Source organism: Pipistrellus hanaki, assembly GCF_964339955.1.
Source record: "Pipistrellus hanaki genome assembly, chromosome: 16".
In the NCBI taxonomy this organism is placed as follows: domain Eukaryota; kingdom Metazoa; phylum Chordata; class Mammalia; order Chiroptera; family Vespertilionidae; genus Pipistrellus; species Pipistrellus hanaki.
The window spans coordinates 10,882,605-10,904,855 of NC_140518.1; the positions used below are offsets into that span (position 1 = coordinate 10,882,605).

The following is a 22,251-nucleotide window of genomic DNA, read 5'->3' on the forward strand; positions in this document are numbered from 1 at the left end:
ACCTTCTGCTGCTGGGCCCCAGGGGGTGGCAGCTCCCGGCCTCCCTTTACCCCAGTTCCTGGCGCCTGAGCCTCCCCCGCTCTCGCTCCCCCCCAGGGGTCACCTCCTCCTCCGTGCTTTCCCGGGGGGGGGGGGGGGGCAGCGTGCCCGGCAGTCTCTGCCCCGCCGGGTGCTGCTGGTGGAGGCTTTGCACTCGGAAGAAGCTGAGTCACGGAGACGGAGGGCAGAGGAAGGCGCAGCAAGAGGGCTTTGGGTCAGACGTCAAGAAGGACAGCCCCTTGGGGAGAGAGTAGCGGCGATCGGTCAGGGGTGTCTCGGTATCGCCTTGCCCAAGTTCCTGAGGAAAGCGGGGGTGCCCCCCCCCCCAAGCCCTCGCTGGCAGGGAGTCCCCCCCATGGTGGTGGCACAGTGTCTGCTCCAGGGAGGGGTCTGTGCCAGGACCTGGTTGCTGTGAGCCCCACGGGGGTGAGTGGGAGTCCCCGGCAGGCTGGCCAGATGACTGCCTGCCGGGCAGGCCTAGGGACCGGGGGTGGCGACAAGTCCCAGAAGCAGCCATGGCCCTGTGTTCACTGCGGCGTGAACATCCCGCCATCTGGGCCCTGAGCAGGCTGGGGGGGGGGGGGGGCGGGAGGGAAGTGAGGAGGACATGGGGGCCGAGAGACAGAGACACAGGAGGGAGACGGAGACACGCAGAGAGACAGAGGTCTAGATGGAAACACAGCGGAAGAGACACTGAGAAAGGGGGAGACCGAGACGGAGAGACGGGGGCCCGGAGGAAGAGAGGAAGCCCGGGGAGAGAGGCGAATATAAGATAGGAAGACAGAGACTAGAGGGACGGAGTTATAAGGGGGGATAGAGACTCGGGGGGCGGAGACAGAAGCAGAGGGAGTCCCAGAGACATGGGACAGAGACAGAGCTATGGAGAGGGAGCCGAAGACAGGGACCAAGACCCAGAAACAGACCAGGGCAGACAGGGCAGGGGTGGGAGACGGGCTCGGAGGGAGCCTGGCAGAGGGAAGGAGAGAGGCTGAGCACCACAGCAGGGAGAGCGGCAGCAGATGCTGACACAGGCTCGTGGTTCCCCTGCAGAGCACGTAATGAGGTGATCGTGCCCATCAATCCTGGTATCGATCAGCCCGGGGGGGGGGGGCGGGGGGCGCAGAGGTGTTGCTGTGCCTCCCTGAGGGAGGAGCCAGCCCTCTACCCTCCCAGGTGCCGCTGCCCTCCCAGGCCTGTCCTCTCCACTGGCACCTACTTGCCCATCATTCGGCGTTCCTGCTGGGGATGGCGAGGCCTCTTCTGCCTCTCTCTCCACCAACATCCTGACTGAGGAAGAACCCATGTTGTCTTACCCTACCCTACCCAAGGGAGGCCCCATGCTGTCCACACTGCCCTCCTTCCCCAACCCTTAACCCACCAGCTGGTGGAGGACTGACAGGACTGGTGTGTCCAGGGGGGACTGGTGAGGAGAAGAAGGACAGGACACTAAGGAGATGGGGAGTGAGCGTATGGGTGCCCCATCCACTAGGGGGCACTACGTGGAGCAAGGAACTTACTGTGAATTTCCCATGCGTCCATCCATTGCGCACACATGTTTTGTGTGTCAAAGTTGGGCCTAAGCAGCGGCCAACTGGTAAATGTTTAACCATCAGCCCTTAAAATAGAGAAAGAAAAAGAAGTTCTGATTTGCAGTGCTGTAGCATGTGCCCAATTGCCATGGTGTAAATGCTCCCACCGAGGCCAATTTTAAGCTGCCATCATGATGTCACTGCGTGCGGAGCTGGTTCTCCTGAGCTGGTGGGAGGTGGCTCCAGCACACCACCGGCACTTCATCCTTCCTCTCAAAGAGGTCGCCAACGAGCAAACAGTCACATTTGCTTGATTAGCACAAGCTCGGAGAGGGAGGCACAGAGGCGCAACCCGTGACCCAGACTGGGAAAAGGATTCAGGGAGGGCTCCATGTAGGACATGACCTTGGAGCTGAGTTTGGAGAAAGAGTGGGACGTGGTGGTGAAGGGGGGGAGGGGAGGGCACAGTGTGGGCAAGGGCCGGAGATACCAGGCACCAAAATGGAGTGTCTTATAAGGAAGGAGTTCAAAGCACTGGGCAGGGACTGAGATGGGCAAATGATACAAGATGGGTTTGGAAGAAATTGAAGGCCAGGTCCTGAGAGGCAGAGAGGGAGCTTGGGTTTTCTTCTGAAGGTGATAGGTTTCCAACAAAGGTTTGAGGCAGGTCAGTCATGTGAGCAGGTTTGTGTTCATGGAAGCCTTGTGGGGACGGGAGGGAGGGGAGACAGGAGGCAGGGAGGCTGACAAGAGGGCTGCTGCCGTGGTCCGGGCGGTTCATACATCTCTGTCCCTGGAGATGGGAGGACAGGGCTAGGAGAGCTGGCGGGTGGCTGCATCTGCAGGACTCGGCACCGGTCGGATATTTGGGAGAGGAGGCAGCGTGGACAGCATCCGCATGGCTGCTTGGCACGGTGCACTGGCGCTTGAGCAGATTTGGGCTGGAGGACGATGCATAGGAGGTGCCCATCAGATACCCCGGTATCTACCCAGCAGGTGGCTGGAGCTCAGAAGAGAGGTTGTCTCCCGGGACCTGTCTCTGCCTGGGTCTGTGCTGGGGCAAGGCAGCTCCAGGAGGCGGGCGCGGAGGGGGGTGCCAGGCGGAGGTCTCAGACACAGGAGCTTCCTCACCGTCCCCTTCTGGGCTGTGGGTTGCTCTGGGCAGGGACTCGCCTCATAGTCCAGAAAAGAGGCAACCGTGTGTGGGAGTAGGGGAAGGGCATGCGGCCCCGTGGTCTCCTGGGCAACAGAGGGGAGCGAGGGAGGGTCCAGAGACGGTGGCCTTTCAGGCCAGGAGAGGACAGGGCAGGCGATGACTCTGCTCGCTGCTCCGCCAGTCACGGGCCCGTCCTGTCACTCTGGATACATGTCCAGAGAGGGTTTCTATTTATAAGTGAGTGAGATCGGCTGTTCAAGGTGAAGGGAGCGGGGGGTGGCGGAGAGTCCAGATGTGGACTTTGGAGCAGATTCACAGACTCTCTTTGGGTTCTGCTGAAAGCCGGGGACCCTCTCCCCAGAAGTCACATACAGGCGTAGGCACCCGAGTTGGGGCCTGAGAGAACGAGGGTGTTTGTGGGCGCCTTCCATTCCACGCCTGCTCCTCGGAGCGCCCCGGCAGAGGAGCCCTGGCTGAGGAGCTGGGGCTGGGGTGCAGGCAGGACTCCGCTGCCCAGGCCCCAGACTTTCAAAGGCTCTCCCCATGTGGGAGGGAGAAGGGTGCAGTAAGGAAACGGCCAACTGAAGCGGCGCCCACGTTTTTCTCAGCATCCTCTGGCTCTGGGCTCCCCCGACGCAGCCAATGCGGGGGCACGGTCTGCGCACAGCACGCCGGAGCAGGATAATGGGGTGGCAGGGGCAGGGTAGAGGCAGAAGCACCCCCGGGACTTAAGTTCTAGCGGAAAAGTCATTCTGCTTCGTGGACGATTACGCCAAAGGCTGTAAGGGAGGCTCTGGGGACAGAGAGAGGTGCTTATACCCAGGTGGGGGGGTTGGAAGGGATTCATGAAGAGGTGGCTTTTGAGATGGGCCTTGAACTCTAAGTGGGATAGGAGCGGAGAGGTCCAGGTGGGGGGAGGAGGGTGCATTCTGGCGGCCTGGCCTGGAAATGCGCAGGGTGGCCTGGGACCCTCTGAAGGACAGACGTGTTGCCTCCCACCCCCACCCCGAGGTGTCTGAGCAGCAGTGATGCGAGTCCAGCAGAGTTGAAGGAGGGCCTGAGATTCCATAGGTGTGGGCTGGGCAGGGGGAGCGGCCAGAGGCTATTTCTGTCGTTGAGGTTGGAGACAAGGAGGGCCCCAAGTCTGGTGGCGGCAGGGAGAGCGAGGGGTCAGGGAACAGCCACCCCACTGGCAGGGTCTGCTGCTGGAGGGATGGAGGGCAGGCCTGAATCCTGGATAACCCCCAGGTTCCGAGACGGAATCCTGGACAGTGCGGGAGCCGGGAGCACGGGGAAGGACAGGTTTGGGAGAGGGGGTGAGAGGTTTGTTTTGGACGTGCTGCCTCGGAGCTGGCAGAGGGCCACCCCGGGAAGCCTCTCAGACAGGCTGGCTCTCAGGGTGAGGAGCCAAGCTCTTGGGGGGAGATTGTTTAGTGTCCTCTACACCCAGTGACAGCTGGAGAGGTGGGAGTCGGGGAGATGGGGGGGGCGGGGAGGAGAAGGGGAAGACAAGGGGAGGAGTGGGCTTAGACTCCACTCAGTCCTGTGGCCTGAGAGGAGACAGGCAGCTCGGGGGCAGGCGGTGGCCAGCAGCAAGGGGTCAGGGAAGTCCGGGCAGGCCAGGCACCAGGCAGGAGGGGTGGCCCCTGGCTCAGATGCTGCTCAGGCAGGGCACCCCCTAAGAGGAGGGCTGGGGAGGGGGCCTCGGAGAGAGCCTGGGAGGTAGGCCCCGTGGTCTAGGCGTGAATGGGCCAGATTCGCAGGAAGGCTCTGCTTTTAGGCAGGGGAAAGGCGATGGAGGCACCAGGAACCAGGGATAAAAGATGGGCCGGAATGGGACCCAGGGGAGCCTGAGGGATGGCAGTGCGATGGAGGTGCAGGTGGAGGAGCGGATGGTGCCCTGCCAGGAGGGGGAGTGAGAGGAGGAGGCTGTGGACCAGCGCTGTGTGGGGGAGGGGAGGAAGAGGAGCCAGTTAGGGAGTGGAGATGGGGCTGAGGGGAGGGAGAGGTTTGGGGCAGCCTCTTGGAGGAGAGGGGTGGACAGTCAGCGATAGAAGACAGGAATAAAGGTGCGCGCAGCAGCCTTGGGCCCCCAGCAGGGCATCGCCCTCCAGTCAGCAGAGGTTGGTGACTCGAGCAATGCTCAGCAATTCAACAGCCACCATGGAGAGCCAGCGGGAGTGGGGCCTTGTCCGGGCCGGGCTGGGCTGGGCTGGGCAGGACACAGCCCTCTAAGGCCTGCAGCATGAGGGCAGCTCTATTTTTTTTAAGATTTTTAAAAATATATTTTATTGATTGTTTACAGAGAGGAATGGAGAGGGATAGAAAGCTAGAAACACCGACCAGCTGCCTCCTGCACACACACCCCCGCCCCCAACTGGGGATGTGCCCGCATCCAAGGTACATGCCCTTGACTGGAATCGAACCTGGGACCTTTCAGTCCACAGACCGACGCTCTATCCATTGAGCCAAACCGGTTTCAGCGTGAGGGCAGCTTTGAACGGGCCACTGGGCCCTGGGCGGCGAGGTTGTGCTGGCCGGTGAGGGGCGGGGCTGCAGCTCCAGAGCGTTAAGCCGCCCTGAGCCCGCTCAGCGTGTGCATTTGCTTGGGGCGGCTTTCAGGAGCTCGTGGGCGACGTGGGGGCGGGCGAACGCCTCCCCGCCCCTTCGGAGGAGGCTCGGGGCACGGTGACATTCCAGCGGGCGCCGGTCCAAGCTGGAGAGCTGCCAAGGGGATGGTGGACGCCGAGGCCACATCTCCACGCCGAAGCCCGCGGCGTTTCCTGGAAACCTCCCTCCACCCAGGTGTCTCCTGGCTTCCCACACCTCCTGGGAGGAGGAGGAAGAGGAGGGAGGGGGTCCCCCCGACCCAGTGACCCTTCCCCCTTCCCCGTGGGCCCCGGCAACGCCTCTCCTGGGCATGTGGGGGCAGCAGGCCGGGCTGTGAAAAGCAGAGGGGAGGGGAGCTGGAGAGTCAGAACTGGGGTTTCAGGGTCAGTGGAGCAGGGAGCTGGGGAGCTCGGGGAGGGAGAGGCGCTGTGGCAGTGCTGGGGTGACTCACGCAGGCCCCCCGCTCCGCTCCCACCTGGCTTGTCAACCCTCCGGAGCCTTCTCTGCAGGAGGCATGTCCCTCTCCGCCGAGCCTGCTCTCAGGCCTCCTGCCCGGACCTCTGCAGTATCCCCTAATTGGTCTCTGTCTCTCCAGCTCTCCGCGCCATCCGCACGCCGCCACCACCACTGCAGCCAGATTAATCTTCTTAATACACCGCTTTGCTCATCTCCTCCCTCCCCCAGCGCCTCCCCCGGCGGCCTCCATGGCAGCATGTGCCCAGCGGCCAGTCCAGCCTGTGGCGCGGAGCGCAGTCATCGGGCCTCGCCCTGCCGACCCTGCAGCCTTGTCTCCCGCCGGCCCCTGCCCCCTCTGACCCAGGCAGACCACTTAGCTCTTGGTCCCCGGTATGCCCGGCCCTGCTCTCCTCTGCACCTTGGCTCACACCGTCCTCCATGGGTGCTCCTCCCCCTGGCCCACTGCCCTCGGCGGGGTGGGAGCTCCTGGGGCTTGGTTGCAGGCCCTCTGTCCTGCCACGGGTGAGGCCCGCTTCCACGGTCGGTGCCCACGGGGCCACTGGAGCGTGGCTCTCGGCGGGATGTGTTCACGGGCTTGATCTGTGTTCGGCAAGCAGCCTCGCCGTGAGGTGGTGTTACCCTGGTTAACAGAAGAGGCCGCTAGGGATCGGGGAGGATGAAGGACTTGCCCCAGGTCACACCGGTAGGAAGTCCCAGAGTCGGCAGGCCTCCTGTGTTCCGGTTCAGTCCCCCCTTGTAGCACCAGCATTATGCATGCTGTGGGCAAGGTAAGGGTCCACTGATGGAGCTGCTGTGGGTGCCAGGGGAGACCTGGTGCTGGGACACATGGACGGCTTACCTGGGGCCACGGCTGCTCTCAGGTGACAGGCCGGGGAGGGAACGTGTGGGACATGGGAGATGGGGGACGTACCATTAGCATCAGCCCAGAGGAGACCTGGGACCTCTGGGTGGGAGACACTCGGGCTGCCTGGCCTCAGCTCACCAAAGCGCTTCCTGGGCCTTGACCTCTGTGCATCGGAGGGAGGATGACGTCTAGACCTGAGAAAGGGCTTTCTGGCCATGGGGAGGGCTGACGGGCTTGCCTGCATCTGCCCCAGGGATGACATCAGGGCATGGGCTCTGTGGGGGGTGGGGGCAGCGTGGAAAGATGCAGAGAAAAGCACGGCCAGACCTAGCCCTGCACCTCAGTGAGCTCCTTTCAGTGACCCGCCTCTCGGAGCAGGCTGGGAGGAGGCCGGGAGGAAGTGACCTCTGGGAGGACGGTGTCAGCCCTGCGGGCCTGGGGAGGGTGCTAGCAGACGTTGGCTCTCTCCCCACCGCTCCGCCGCTGCGGAGGCCGGGCTCAGGGCTCTGGTCCCTGGGGCCGCTCTGTTGCTGGGATTGTGTCTCTGCGCCCTCGTCCTGCACTTGCAGACGGTTCCCAGCCTCCGATTTAGTAACTTGGACAGACTGGGATGTCTGGAGGAGGAGGGCTTTTTTCCCATGGATCGGGGGGGGGGCGGGGGGGATGTCCCAGGGTCCTGGGATAGGACGGGCATTGCCCCTACGTGTGCCCGGTGAGTGTGTGGAGGGGAGAGAGGACGGGCTGAGGGAGCGTGCTGGGCCCTCCTCCCCACCTACTTCTCCAAGTCCCTGAGCTGCCTGGAGGGATGAGGTGGAGGTTTTAGGCTTTTCTGCCCCCCACCCCACCGCCACAAGGATCCATCATATTATAGACCTTGGGGAGCCCTGCACCATCCTTCTGATGAGGCTCTGCGTTGGTTTGTGAGCGTGTGCGTGTGTGTGTGTGTGTGTGTGTGACTGTGTGTCAATGAACACCGGGTACAGACTGTCTCTACCCCAGGGATAACGTTAGGACACGGTGAACACATACCCCCCCCACACGCCTGGTAGTAGCTGTACTTTTGGGGCTCACTGGCTGAGTAAATACATGATAATGAAGACGACCGGGTGTTCAGCTGCTTTAAAAAGCTGTATTCATTTTCATTGTTGATGTATAATGTATTGGCTCTATGTACATAGTGCACTTCAGTTATGTTTTTCAAATCAACATGTTCTTTTTTTAAAAAATATATTTCCATTGATTTCAGAGAGAAAGGGAGAGGGAGAGAGAGAGAGAGATAGAAACATCAACGATGAGAGAGAATCACACTAGTTGGCTGCCTCCTGCACGCTCCGCAACGGGACCGAGCGCGCATGTGCCCTGATGGGGAATCAAACCGTGACCTCCTGGTTTTCACAGGTTGATCCAACCACTGAGCAACCCTGCCTGGGCTGAACTTGTTCTTTTTTTTAATTATTATCATTTTTTATTTTATTGATTTTTTACAGAGAGGAAGGGAGAGGGAGAGAGAGTTAGAAACGTCGATGAGAGAGAAACATCGACCAACTGCCTCCTGCACAACCCCTACCGGGGATGTGCCCGCAACCAATGTACATGCCCCTGACCGGAATCGAACCCGGGACCTTTCAGTCCGCAGACCGACGCTCTATCCACTGAGCCAAACCGGCTTCGGCTCAACTTGTTCTTTATGCGTACACCTGTGTCCGTGTGAAATGTGATTTTACGTACTTTAGAAGACACGTATTCGGTGCATCTGTGTATCTGATTCCCAGGCCTGGCCCTGTCACCACATTGGGTTTGGGTCCTGCTTGGTGTTTATTGGAGTCAGAGTGAGGTGGGTTGAGCGTCCTCCCTGGTTCTCCCCGCCCCGTGACTTTGAACCTGTCATACGCCATCTTCTTGACTTCTCTCGTTCATCTGTAAACACCCGGTGTGGCCGCTGTTGTGTGGATGGCGTGAGGTGAGACACAGGAGCCTGGGGACCCACAAAATATCGCCCCGCGTGGTCTATGCTCCTCGTCTCTGTCCAGTCCAAGAGCGAACAACTGGGCAGGTGGCAGAGCGACAGGGCGGCAGGCTCGCCCATCACAGCTTCCCGGGAGATTGGACTTGGGAGCACAGAGTGCGGGACCCCTTCTCTCAGGAGGCCTCTGCGCCCTGGGCTTTATCTGTCCCGACATCAGCCCCTCCCCACCACCTGCTCCGCGCTCAGAGGCGGGGACCGGAGGCCCTGTCTCTCTGTGACCCCGTTCTCTAGGTCAGGTGGCGGTGCCCGCTCCTGCCCCCACTTGCAGTCTGGGGAGGAAAGACGTGATTCAGATCTACAGGAGCCGCGGGCTCCGAGCCACACCGGCCCCTGGGACAGCCACTCGGTCACTGGGCAGCTGCCTCTCGGCCCTGCCCGCTGGCCCTGGCTCTGCCCCCCGGGCCTGCCTTCGGAGAGAACGCATGCCCAGTTGAGAACTTCTCCCTTCCTGAGCAGCCACGGATCTTCAAATGTGCCTCTTACTAGAGGCCTTTCCTCCCAGTTCTCCCCGCCCCCCTCCACCCAGGCTGGTCACACGGATTGGGGCCAGTAGGACCCATTTGGTGGCGTCCAGGGCCTGGCTCCATGCCTGGGTGACCTACCTGGACAGCTGGCCAGAGGAGGCAGCAGGTGAACAGGGTGAGGTGTCTGATGGACGAGGGGCTTCGTTGGCTTATTTATTGATTATTCTCAAGTGGCTGCCATGGAGCTTGGGCTTCTGAATGGTCAAATACCCACCCGATGGGCAGTGGGCTCTGCTGAACCAATCATCTCCATCCGGACCACCATCTCAGCCACACCCCTCTCTTTCTCCCTCTCTCTTTTTTTTTTTTTTAAAAAAAATACTTTTTTATTGATTTCAGAGAGGAAGGGAGGAGAGAGAGAAACATCAGTGATGAGAGAGAATCATTGATCGATTGCCTCCTACATTCCCCCCCATGGGGGATCGAGCCCGCAACCCGGGCATGTGCCCTGACTGGGAATTGAACCGTGACCTCCTGGTTCATAGCTGATGCTCAACCACGGAGCCACACCAGCCGGGCAAAGAGCTGGTCTCTTGAGCTGGACCTGGGCTGCCTTCCCTCCCCTCTGCTTGGAGAGACCCACTCCCCCCTCAGAGTTCACGTCCAATGCTGGCTGCCCACGAGGGCTTTCCCAGCGCGTTCTCCCCTCCCCTTCTGCCCCCAGACTCCTGGGTTCACTGTTTGGGCCATTCAGTTTGTCCCGGAAGCATCTCCGGCCTCTGGCGGTCCTTCCGCTGTGTGGTGTGTGTACAACTCACTTCCGGCGAGCTGCTGAGCTCCCGGGAGGCCAAGGGCATGGCTGGCACGTTTGTGCAGCCCCTTTTGTACCGGGTGCCGTGCTAGGCATGCAGTAAGCACTTACTGTTGAAAAGAGGAGGAAAGCCGAAACCGGTTTGGCTCAGTGGATAGAGCGTCGGTTTGCGGATTGAGGGATCCTGGGTTCAATTCCGGTCAAGGGCATGTACCTTGGTTACGGGCACATCCCCGGTGGGGGGTGTGCAGGAGGCAGCTGGTCGATGTTTCTCTCTCATCGATGTTTCTGGCTCTCTATCCCTCTCCCTTCCTCTCTGTGAAAAATCAATAAAATATATATATATATATATATATATATATATATATATATATATATTTTTTTTTTTTTTTTTTTTTTTTTAAAGAATTTATAAAAGAAAAAAGAAAAGAGGAGGAAGGGGGGGCAGTGACCAGTGAGCTGGGAAAGCAGGTGAGATGGCTTGTCGTCAGTTCCGATGCCTCTTTGGGATGTGTCCTTGGTCCTCATTCCTGAAGGTCGAGCAGTGAGTGGACAGAATCGGCCGAGGTGTCCTGGTCTCAGGGAGCAGCTTCAGGAGCCTCCTTTCCGGTGACAGCCCTTCTCGGGGTTTCCCTTCCGTGTACCAGCATGTGTGTGTGCGTGTGTGTGTTTGCGTGTGACGTCTGTTGGTGCGTCGCCTGGAAGGAAGCAGGGTAGCCGGTAGCTGTCCAGGAGAAGGCTGCCAAGCCCACAGAGGAGCCGTGGCGCACGTGTGCCTTAGCCTGTGGCTGTGTGACTGTGTGCGTGTGAGGCCTTGGCAGTCCTCTCGTGGCACGGGCCAGCATCACTGCACCGCTGGGCTGGGCTCGCCGGGCTGACCTGGCAGCACAGGACCGATGGCTCTCAGAGCTGCCAGTGGGAGGTGGGCAGAGCCCACAGGCCAGCCCCAGGATCTGAGGCCCAGAGCTGGAAATGGTGGGGCAGGGGGAAGAGGGGGAGGGAGTGGGGTTCATATGATGGCTGCCTCTCAGTGCATTTCCTCACGGGCCCTTTGGGGAAGGGTGTTCCCTATAAGCCTGAGCATCCAGAGCCACCCTGGCCCCCTCCCCCGGCTTTCCGTTCCTGCTCCCGTGGTCCCGTGTTTGGGGAGGACTGGGGTGAGGGGCTCAGGAACAAGCCATGGGTGCTCTATGCCCGCCCTGCCCTGCAGCCCGAGGAACTCACCAACGCCCTGGAGATCAGCAACATCGTCTTCACCAGCCTCTTTGCCCTGGAGATGCTGCTGAAGCTGCTCGTGTACGGCCCCTTTGGCTACATCAAGAACCCCTACAACATCTTCGATGGCGTCATTGTTGTCATCAGGTATGACCGCCCTGCACTGCCTCTGGCCTGCAGAGCGTCCATGGGGCGGCTTGGGGCGAGGAGCCACACAGTCTGTCCCGGGGGTCCCACTGTCCCACAGGCCCTGTCGCTCCCCCAGGGGGGACTCCCTGTCCCCCCAAGCTCCACCCCACCCTGCCCCTCGGTCCTACCCTGCTCAGGAGGGTCTTGGCCTCACATCTCCTGTGGCCAAGCCCCTCTGCAGTCTCCTCTCCCCACTTCTACTTCCTGTCCTCACCCCCATGCAGGCCTGGGGGGTGGGGGGTGAGGTCTGGGGAGTTGGCCTTGGAGAGGAGTTGGAGGCGGTCAGAGGCCCGGCCAGCCATCCCTGCTTGCAAAGTGCTTGGAAACCATCTCAGACGCCGGCAGCTTGCTTTCAGGGTTTCCAAAACCTCGGGAAAGTGCTCCGTCCCCTCACGCCAGGAGCCAGCAGGACCGCTTTATTGCTTTTTGGAACTGGCGTTAGATTTCATTAGGAGAGAACAAAGCGAATATTCCATAACCTGATGCCGTTGCATTGGCCGATGGAGGGAGAGGGCGGGCCCCTGCCGGGCTGTGCGATCTCTGGCCTGGCAGGGAGGGCGGAGAGGCTGGGGCTGTCCCGCAGATCCTTGACACCTCGGAAGCCCGGCCCGAGAGCTGTGCCAGCCCGTCCAGGCCCCGGGTGCGGCGGGCCCCTCGTAAAGGGAGGGGCGGCGGGGGGCGGGCGTGCCGCGGCTCAGGCTCCCGCCCCCCTTGCAGCGTGTGGGAGATCGTGGGCCAGCAGGGGGGCGGCCTGTCGGTGCTGCGGACCTTCCGCCTGATGCGGGTGCTGAAGCTGGTGCGCTTCCTGCCCGCGCTGCAGCGGCAGCTCGTGGTGCTCATGAAGACCATGGACAACGTGGCCACCTTCTGCATGCTGCTCATGCTCTTCATCTTCATCTTCAGGTGAGGGGGGCGCCCGCGGGGAGGGGCCTCGGGGGCGGGCGGGGCCGCTGGGGCTGAGCCCTCAGCGGGGGTTTCCGTCGGCGTCTCCAGCATCCTGGGCATGCATCTCTTCGGCTGCAAATTTGCCTCCGAGCGGGACGGGGACACGCTGCCGGACCGGAAGAACTTTGACTCCCTGCTCTGGGCCATCGTCACCGTCTTCCAGGTGCGAGGGAAACCGGACAGGGTGTGCAGGGGTGGGGGTGGGGGGACCCTGGTCAGCGCCCTGACTCCCGCCCTCTGCCCACAGATCCTGACCCAGGAGGACTGGAACAAGGTGCTCTACAACGGCATGGCCTCCACGTCGTCCTGGGCCGCCCTCTACTTCATCGCCCTCATGACCTTCGGCAACTACGTGCTCTTCAACCTGCTCGTCGCCATCCTGGTGGAGGGCTTCCAGGCGGAGGTAACCCCCTGCCCGCAGCGGCCCGTTCCCAGGAGCCGTCGGCTGCCCAGCCTGAGCTTTGGGGGCCTGGCAGGCCCTGCAGGAAGCACCCGCCCTTCAGATTAGGTGGGGTTGACTGAGGGGGGTGGAGGCTCTGGGTCTCAGAAAGCCCCTGGACACTCAGGAAACAGGGTGCTTGTGCATGGGGGGGTGTCTTTGGCTCTCCAGATTAGCTGCCCAGTGGGCTTCCCCTCCCAAGTCGGCTAGACCCTCCCTCCCTCAGAAAGCTAGACAAGGGTCAGCACACAGGGCGTCCGGATCACTGAGCACAGGTGCTCTCGGGGACCCATCCGAGCTGACGGGTGTGTGTGTGTGGGGGGGAGCTTGTGTGCAAGTCATCTGAGCTCTGGCTGAGATGATGAAGATGCCACCAGGGCCCGGGCAGGGCCGAGCTGCCCAGGGTGAGAAATGAGCCCAATTAGCCGAGGAGATGGCAGAGATGAGCGTCCTATTTCCAGCCCCGGCTCCATCGCCTTCGTCACGGGCAGCGTCATCAATTAATATTGACTAGCATTGATCCCGCCCTGGCGGGACCAGGGCACAGCCTCTGCCCAAAAGGCTGCACCCTCCTCCCCTCCCTCCGCCCTGCCCCTCTGCCCAGCCCAGGCCTGGCCCAGGCCCAGCCCAGCGCCAGGCACCAGGGAAGGTTGACCCAACCTAGAAATGCTCCAGGTTGGGCATGGAGAAAGAAGCTCTCGGTCCAGTTCTCTTCGGGTGACCCGGATGGAAACTCCCGCTGCGGCCTGGTCTATAAATACCCGGCACACGGTGGAAAAACAAAATCTATTTTCCGCCTTTTCCCCAGCCTTTGCGAGGGAGGGCTGCTCCCCGAGGGCCAGGCTGGTGGGGTGTGGGGGCATCTGTCCCTCCCTGGCCTTCCCCGGCGTCCCCCGTAATCCTGTAGCTCCCCATGAGCGCGTTTCCTCCCGCCGGGGGAGGGAGGGCCGCTGGCGGAGCCCTGCCTTGGTGATGGCGGGGCCTCTTGCAGGAGGGAGGGACACGGGTGCTCCCCCTGCAGCAGGACCCTTGCTGGGTGGTTGGTTCCCTGGGGCATGAAGGGTTAAGGGGTGCCACCGTGCTCCCACAAAAGCCAGGGTCTCTATGGAGACCCGCCCTTCTCAGCCACAGCTCCTGGCCTGTGGGAGGAGGAGGAGCAGAGTGGGGACGCGGTCCCTCAGCCCCTTCCAGACCACAGCTCCTGACAGCCAGGATTCCCCTGGAATAATTGCCGTGGGGCTATGTGGAGGGGGGCCTGTTCTGCTTCCCTCACCTGGCCAGCAGCCACCGGGGCCGTCCTGGCGGTGCCCGGCGCAGACAGCCCCCTCCCACCGCTGCCTCGTTCAGCGAGCACCTTGTTAAATCGAGTGCCGCTGAGCCGGCCCGGTTGCTAGGCAGCAGCTACGTCTGTGTGTGGGAAGAGAGCAGCCTGGCCCTGGGGCCCGGCCCGGTCACTCCGGCCCTGCTCGTGGCCTGTGGCGGCCCCGGCCCAAGGGGCCAGCCAGGACCTCCTCCACCGGGAGGGTCTCAGGCAGGGCCTGCTGCTTTGGGTCTGGGCGGGATGGAGAAAGGATCTCAGCATCCACACCCCCTCCACGGGTGGGCAGTGTCCTGGGTGCAGGGTGGGCGCTCGGTGCCGGGGACCTGCATACCTCCAGAGACACCTGCCTTCTTCTCTTGCACCGAGTTTCGGGGGGCTGCCCTGGTGGCTCTGGGGGCCCCACCATCTGCCAGGGGAGTCTGGTTCCTGCCGCTCTGATGGCATGAGACCGCCCACCTCGGGGAGGAAGTGGCTCCTTCATTTCTGTGGATGTCATTAGCGGGAGCCTCGAGAGTGGCCCCCTGCTGGCCTTACCAGGCCACCAGGGGCCGGAGCCGGCGGGCTGTAGATTTCCGGGCTTGCAGGGGGCAGTGCCCTGAATCCCTGTATATTTATCATCCACACACTTAATTAAATGAACAGGCAGCGGGCCCTGTGTGAGGCCATTAATTGATATTAAACAACATCATAGCTGTCATCCGGTGTTACTTGTCACATTCCCATCCCACTGGGAGGGGCAGGACCTGCTCTGATGGGGAGGGAGGGAGGAAGGCAGAAGGGATGGGAGTTAGGAGGCCTCTTCTCAGTCCTCACCTGGTCGCTTCCCCAGCCTCTGACTCCACCCACTCCCCCCCCCCAACCCCTTCCCTCCTGTCCATGCCCCAAGCCTGCTGCCTCCCAGCCGGGAAGGGGGAGCTGGGGTCTTAGGCTCGAGGCCCCGCGCCACCCCTGACTCTCTGTGTGACACGCACAGTCTTCCGAGCGTTTCCGGACCTCGGGCGCCTCCTGTAAGATTGCTCGGGCAGCACCTGCTTCCCACCCGGCGAGGAAGCAAGCTAGTGCCCGTGAAGCCTGGCACACCCTGCGAATGGCGGCTGGCGTTAGAACCCCCGGGGGGCTTGGTCGCCTTCCCTGCCCTCGTCCCCACCTCCGTGGCCTCCTTCCTCACCCTTCCTCAGATTCATTCTGGCCCTGGAGCCTGTGGCTGAATTCTGGAAGGCCGTGCTCCCCCCTGCCTCCTCCCGCCCCCGTGTCTCATTCCCCCACCCCCCGCTGTCGGGTCCGCATCTCTCCTCCTCTTCATCCTCTTTGGACACGGCTGATGTGTGAACGCCCGGGCGCCTGTGACCAGCCCCGTCCCCTGCCTCCCCCTCTCCCTGTAGGAAATCAGCAAACGGGAAGATGCGAGTGGACAGTTAAGCTGTATTCAGCTGCCTGTCGACTCCCAGGGGGTAGGTACGCGATCCGAGTCGGCATGCCCCCCACCCTGTGCCCCGCGCCCCCTCCACTCCGCCTCCGTGTCTCTGTGCTCGTGTTCGCGCTCGGCTCCTGTGCAGCCTGTGGTCGCCGTGGTGGTCATTGGTGTCGTGAGGCTGGCTTCGATTTTAAGTCCCTTCCCCCCCCCCCCCCGGAGGGCATCGAGGAGAGGAGCCTCCTGGCCTCTGCCCCGTCCACCCGCAGAGGGCATGTTCCGTCCCCGACAGACGGACCGGTGGACAGAGAGAGAAGGAAGGGACTTAGAATCCTCTGTGTGCACGTGTGTGGCGCACCGCGTGTGCGCGCCGACGGAGGGCCCCTGGGAGTCCTAGTCCACAGTCCGTGGCCCAGACCGTGCTCCCCCATCTCTCCCGCTCCCGCCGCCTTGCCCTGCACCCCTGTTGGAGACCCCACTAGCTTCCTCAGCTCAGGACGTGTCCTTGGAGGATGGGGGGTGGGGGTGGCCCAGAATGCGCCAGAGTTTTAGATCCACGTCCCAGTCTCTGGCCCCCTGCCCGCCCAGGAGGTCCAGCAGGTGTTTGGGGGACACACTCCTCCTCTGGCCCCAGCCCCGGCACCCGGATTCAGGGCAGAGTCGGGGTCCCCGCAGGACCCACAGAGCTGCACATCCCGAGCAGCCCCCCGGAGGCCCCGCTTGATAATTAAGAGCTTCGTTAGGGGACGGAAGCGGAGTTAATGAAAAGGATCCCCGGAGATGCCAATTACGCAATATTTGTGTCCTTCTCAAAAGTAGCAATCAAGTATTTTTTTTAATAACTTCTTAAGGAGAAGTGTGTAATTACTGGGGAACCTACTGACCTGCTAAGGAGGAAGAAAAAACTGTCCCAGAGACAGAGAGAGAGGTAAAAAAAAATGGGGGCAGGGGGAGGGGCGGGAGCTCCGGGAGGGTGTAGGGAGACGCAGAGGGGCCGGAGTGGCGTCCTTGGGCTGAGCCGCTCTGTCTGGGGTCCTTCCATTTCCTTCCGGGGTGCTCGGGGCTGAAGCTCGGGGAGAGCAGCCACGGAGGGCAGGCAGGGGGTGCCGCTGGCCTTGGGAACGGAGGCTCTAGTGACCACACCGGTCCCCAGCTCCGCCTGGCCCGTGCCACCCCCCACCCAGCCATCCTCACTCCCCTCAGCCATGCTGGGAGCCAGGCCCAGCCAAACTGGTTGTGCTGTGGGCTCTGGGGTTAACAGTGGCCTCCGAGGTGTGGCTGGTGGGAGACACGGGTGTTAGGGACCCCGGGTGGTCTGGTGGATGCTGGTGCATGTCTCGTGCCGTGGTTGTGGTCCTCGTGGCCTCTCTGTGTAACGTGTGCGGGTGAAGACAGGGAGACAGACCTCCGTCCAGCCCGCCGACCCCTGCTGGGCCAGGCCCCTCACGGCCTGCCGCTCCCCTCCCCCAGGGAGATGCCACCAAGTCCGAGTCGGAGCCCGATTTCTTCTCCCCCAGCCTGGACGGCGACGGGGACAGGAAGAAGCGCTTGGCCTGTGAGTGTCTGTCCCGGGGGTGGCGAGGGGCAGCCCGTGTGGCCCTGGGCAGGCTCTGAGTGGACTCGGGGTCTCCCCGCCTCTCCCCCCGCAGTGGTGTCCCTGGGAGAGCACCCGGAGCTGCCGAGGAGCCTGCTGCCCCCTCTCATCATCCACACGGCCGCCACGCCCATGTCGCTGCCCAAGAGCTCCAGCACCGGCCTGGCCGAGGCGCTGGGCCCGGCCTCCCGCCGCACCAGCAGCAGCGGCTCGGCGGAGCCCGGCGCGGCCCACGAGATGAAGTCGCCGGTAGGGGCGCCCGTGGGTGCCCGGTGGTGGGAGATGTGAGGCCGTCAGGAAGGGAGAGAGGATGGCGGTGGGTGGGCCTGAAGAGATAGCCCCCCAGCCACGGTGGACAAGCCCCGGGAGGCCGGCCGGGGCTGGTGACGTGGCCGCGTGGAGGAGCCTGGCCTTGGGCTCCAATCCTGCTGCTTCTGTTCCCGAACTGAGTGAGGCTCAGCCTCCGAGCCTCCTTGTAAAGCATGTGTGTGTATGTGTGTGTGTGTGTATGTGTGTGTGTGGTGGTATCTCCTTAGTCCCTTATCACGATAGCAGCAAATCCCATCTGGTCAATGATTCAGACGCTGCTCAGAGTGTTCTGGACACATTGAGCCCTCCCAGCACCCTTATGAGGGAGGTGCTGTTACCGTCCCTATTTGGGGACCTGCAGCTCAGGTGGCCCCAGTGGTTTGTGGGAAGCTCCCAAGCAAGTAGGTGATGGAGCCAGCATTTTCGTCCAGGAGGCCGGTGTCAGGGCCGACGCGCTGACCAGTACTTTATATACTGCCCCCAGCTGGCAGAAGACTTCTCTCCCCAACTAGGTGTGGAATAGGTGCTAGTGTCCTAACTAGTGTCCTAGTGTACAGGTGAGGAGCTGCGGTACAGAGAGGTTTGGTAGCTTGGCCGAGGTCACACAGCGGGTTGGAATAAGCCTGGACCTGAATCCAGGCCTCCGACACCAGGCTCCTGTCCATCGTGCCTCCGCACCCGGTGCGATCGATGCCAGGAGGCTCATAGGAGGTGGGGTGCCTGTGGGAGATGCAGGGCCACATGGCCCTGGCTGAGACCCCCCTCTCCTCTGCTCACGCCCAGCCCAGTGCCCGGAGCTCCCCGCACAGCCCCTGGAGCGCAGCGAGCAGCTGGGCCAGCAGGCGCTCCAGCCGCAACAGCCTGGGCCGGGCCCCCAGCCTGAAGCGGAGGAGCCCGAGCGGGGAGCGGAGGTCCCTGCTGTCGGGCGAGGGCCAGGAGAGCCAGGACGAAGAGGAGAGCTCAGAGGAGGAGCGGGCCGGCCCGGGCCACAGGGGCTCCCTGGACCTGCCGGACACACTGCAGGTGCCCGGGCTGCACCGCACCGCCAGCGGCCGCAGCTCCGCCTCCGAGCACCAGGGCTGCAATGGCAAGTCAGCCTCAGGGCGCCTGGCCCAGGCCCTGCACCCCGACGACCCCCCACTGGATGGAGATGATGGCGATGACGAGGGCAACCTGGTGAGGCCCCTGTGGGCACAGTGACAGCCCCTACCCCCCATCCCTGACATTGAGTGAGAGGAGCTATGCCTGGCCTGGGGCAAGGGTGGACAGCCCCTCCCAGCTCTGTGGCATTCAGGGAGTTTATCCTCACACCTAAGGGATATCAGGGTACCGGCCCTGGAGGCCGAGCTACAGACACCCCCTTTCTTCCCTCTCCTGGCCTCGCTGAGCCCCAGGTCCTCACCACCCCCCGGGCTGCGTCTCTGCGGCCCTTGGTGGATATGAATGGTTTTGGACAGATGTGTATGAATCTTTCATGGTCCTCCCCCTGTGACTCAGAGAGACCCATCACTCATCTCTCCAAACTGATGCCCTCTCCTGTCCCCTGTCTCATCTGGACGTCATCACAGCCTCGACTTCACACCCATCCTTACCCATCACGCCTCTCCCCCCACCCCCGTCAGTCCCCAGCCACCACCTTTAACCCTGGGGTGGGGCACAGGGACCAGGACCTCCCAGTTAGCAGGCGAGGAGAAGGGGGTCAGGGTCCCCTCATCCCTAGTGTGTCTTTGAACAGACAGCTGTGATGGGCCCTATGTTTGATAATTGATGCACTTGCCAAGCGCAGCAGGGAGGGAAGGAGGAATGGCAGGTGAGGGCTGAGCTGGAGGCAGAGATGGGAAAAGGTGCAGAGCTTGGGCAAGGGAGATGGGGGGAAAGAAGGACACGAGGGATGCTCAGGGCACAAAGGGGCCTCAGAGGGGGTGGGAAGGTGGTTTTAGGAGTCCAGGAGGAAACACGGCTGAGGGAAGGTAGTGGGGGCCGTGGAGCTGCTATAAGGGAACGAGGGGTTGGGGCCTTGGAGGCCCGGCCCTGCTCACACCCCCGTGATCCTCCTACAGAGCAGAGGGGAGCGGATGAGAGCGTGGATCCGAGCCCGGCTCCCCGCCTGCTGCCGAGAGCGAGACACGTGGTCTGCCTACATCTTCCCTCCTCAGTCAAGGTAAGCAGGGGGGCCCCTGCCCTGTGCCCCAACCTCTCTGCACAGGAGGTTACCCTGTGACGTCGTCCCAGAGATGCTAGAAGTGTCCCCAGACGTGGGAGCGTGTGAGAGAGGGGCCTCGGGCTGGGGGGGCCCGGGAGGGGGCGGGGCCTCGGGCGATGCCTCTCACTGCTGCCCCACCTCCCGCTCAGCCTTGGCCTCTGTCCCCGAGCAGGTTCCGCCTCCTGTGCCACCGGATCATCACCCACAAGATGTTCGACCACGTGGTCCTCGTCATCATCTTCCTCAACTGCATCACCATCGCCATGGAGCGCCCCAAGATTGACCCGCACAGCGCTGTGAGTCCCCGGGGCGACTCTGGCGTGGTGGCTGCTGAGTGCCTGCCTGCTGGGTGCCAGGCCCCTCCTGGGTTAGCCAGCAGGGTGGGCACGGAGACCCCGAACCGCACAGAGGGAGAGAGCCAGGACTCCCCGGTACCCCCCAGCCCCCCGACCTCCACCCTTGCGGCTGGCGCCTGTGTCCCTCTCCTGCCTCTGTCTCCCTTCTCTGGCACACCGGCCCAGCTGGGGGAGGGGGCTCTGCTCCTCTCCCGGTGAAAAGTGAGGTCCGTCGCACCCGGCTATTTGCAGACGGCGTGTTCTCGCGAGCCGGAGCCTTGTGAGGCCCCTGTGTGAGGCGGTGAGTGTTGGGATGAGGCAAACAGCGAGACTGGTCCTGGCCTGAGATATGGGGCTCAGCTAGCAGCACTGTGGTGGGGTCATCCCCGCTCCATCCCCCCTCCAGCAGAGCTGTCTTGCTTTCCCTGCTCCTGGCAAAGGGCCTCCGTTTCACCTATGACCCATGACCCATGACCCATGACCCATGACCCATGACCCATGCATTCATTGATGGGGGATGCAGAACAAGAGAGGAAGCTGCCTTGGCTCCCGTGGTCCTGCCAGGTCACCCCAGATAGGTTTCCAGGGGCACGGGGGAGGGGTGTATGGGACACTGGTTACTGCTGCTTGGCCGTGAACCTGTCAGTCCTCCTCAGAAGGAGAGGCCAGAGGCCTGAGTCTCAGGACATCCTCCCAGGGGCCCCGCCTCCTCGGGGTGGGCCCAGCTGCTCCGGGAGCTCTCTCTCCCCTGCCTGGCATCACAGCCCCTCCCCCAACATGGTTCTGGTCCAAAAGGGGTGGGTGGGGGTGGCTCTGCTGCCTCTCATGGCATCTTGCACCACATGCTTGGAGGTGGCGCCCCGTCCCCCCTCACTGCCTCACGCCATTGTTCAGATGTCAGCGCCACGGTGGCTTCTGGCTTCCATTAGGGTGGGCTCCAGCCAGGCGGCGGTTGGGGGGTGGGGTGAAGCCCTGAGGGATGGAGGGGCCAGCCCAGGAAGAGGTGGATGAGTGAGCACAGCACTGGGGACTCCCCCCCCCACCCCGGGCCTGTGTGGGGTGGGGCCAGGGCCGCGGGTGACACCGACCCTGCTGCGGAGCTCTGCCGCAGCCCCGACGTCTCTCCCCGACCTCCATGCGGCTCCTCCATCGCCAGCTGTCATGCACGCTTCTCTCTCCCCTTTCTCCGTTTCTCTCTGACACTCACGCTCTGCCTGCTGCCTCTGCCGTCCTCCACTCTCCTCTCTGGCCACCCAGCCATGGGACCCGCCCGCAGCCATCAGGGCACTGGGCCACCTCCTGCCCCCTCCTGCCCCGGCCTGTGCCCAGCACAAGCCCTGCTCCTGGGCATGCACAGCCCGCACTCAGGCCCCAGCTCGCCCTGTGGCTCCGTTTCTGGGGCACACAGCAGGAAAGGGAGTCCGTGGAGCAGGAAGAGAATAGAAGGGGGGAGAGGGGGGAGTCGGAGATCAAGTTAAATCCTGCCCCACTTTTAAGAAAGAAATCGGGATAGGGCCTGAGATATGGGGCTCAGCTAGCAGCACTGTGGAGGGGTCATTCCCCCTCCAGGCCGCTCTGGGGAGGGGAGCAGCTCTGTTCAGGGCAGGGGAGCAAGTGAGCCAGGAGCCTAGCACTGTGTGTGTGTGTGTGTGTGTGTGCGCGCGCACGCGTGCGCACCCTTGTATGTATATGTGTGTGTACATGTGCGTGTGTTTGTGTGCATGTGTGTATATGTGTGTGTGGTGTGTGAGGAGGCAAAGGAGCTTATCTGCCTTGTTGGGGAGGGCAGGGGTCGTTTTCGGAGTCTACTGTTGGGACGGTCCTGGGTTCTGTGTGCAGCGCAGACTTGGCCCAAGGAGGCCCGGAGGGCAACTCCCGCCTGCTCTCTCTTGCAGGAGCGCATCTTCCTGACCCTCTCCAACTACGTCTTCACCGCCGTTTTCCTGGCGGAGATGACCGTGAAGGTGATGGGGTCGCGGTGGTTCCGGGGGGTGGGGGCAGGGCCGCAGACCCAGGGGGCCGTGGTGACAGTGGTGTGCGGCACCCCCAGGTGGTGGCGCTGGGCTGGTGCTTCGGGGAGCAGGCGTACCTGCGCAGCAGCTGGAACGTGCTGGACGGGCTGCTGGTGCTCATCTCCATCATCGACATCCTGGTGTCCATGGTGTCGGACAGCGGCACCAAGATCCTGGGCATGCTGCGGGTGCTGCGGCTGCTGCGGACCCTGCGCCCGCTCCGGTGAGCCCCCGCCCGGCGCCCTGGGGCGGACCTCGCCCGCCCTGGCTCCCTGCTGTGGCCCCCCACGGAGAACCCTGCCGCCGCCATAGGGCTGAGGAG

The 22,251-nt window shown here is 62.7% G+C and overlaps 1 protein-coding gene across 13 annotated transcripts in view; it reads left to right on the forward strand.

Annotated features, from left to right (window-relative positions):
* Positions 1-22,251, forward strand: part of CACNA1G (calcium voltage-gated channel subunit alpha1 G) — a 65,633-nt gene that overhangs the window by 19,441 nt on the left and 23,941 nt on the right. For 7 of the 13 annotated variants that reach the window (XM_084863369.1, XM_084863364.1, XM_084863370.1 and 4 more), the window contains exons 10-21: positions 11,167-11,318; positions 12,078-12,263; positions 12,354-12,468; positions 12,553-12,708; positions 15,448-15,516; positions 16,947-17,031; positions 17,126-17,319; positions 18,163-18,555; positions 19,440-19,540; positions 19,755-19,878; positions 21,813-21,881; positions 21,968-22,152. In XM_084863369.1, coding sequence (XP_084719495.1) covers positions 11,167-11,318; positions 12,078-12,263; positions 12,354-12,468; positions 12,553-12,708; positions 15,448-15,516; positions 16,947-17,031; positions 17,126-17,319; positions 18,163-18,555; positions 19,440-19,540; positions 19,755-19,878; positions 21,813-21,881; positions 21,968-22,152 — 1,829 coding nt within the window. The remainder of the gene's footprint in view (positions 1-11,166; positions 11,319-12,077; positions 12,264-12,353; positions 12,469-12,552; positions 12,709-15,447; positions 15,517-16,946; positions 17,032-17,125; positions 17,320-18,162; positions 18,556-19,439; positions 19,541-19,754; positions 19,879-21,812; positions 21,882-21,967; positions 22,153-22,251) is intronic. The other 6 variants (XM_084863373.1, XM_084863372.1, XM_084863376.1 and 3 more) reach the window with 1 other exon arrangement.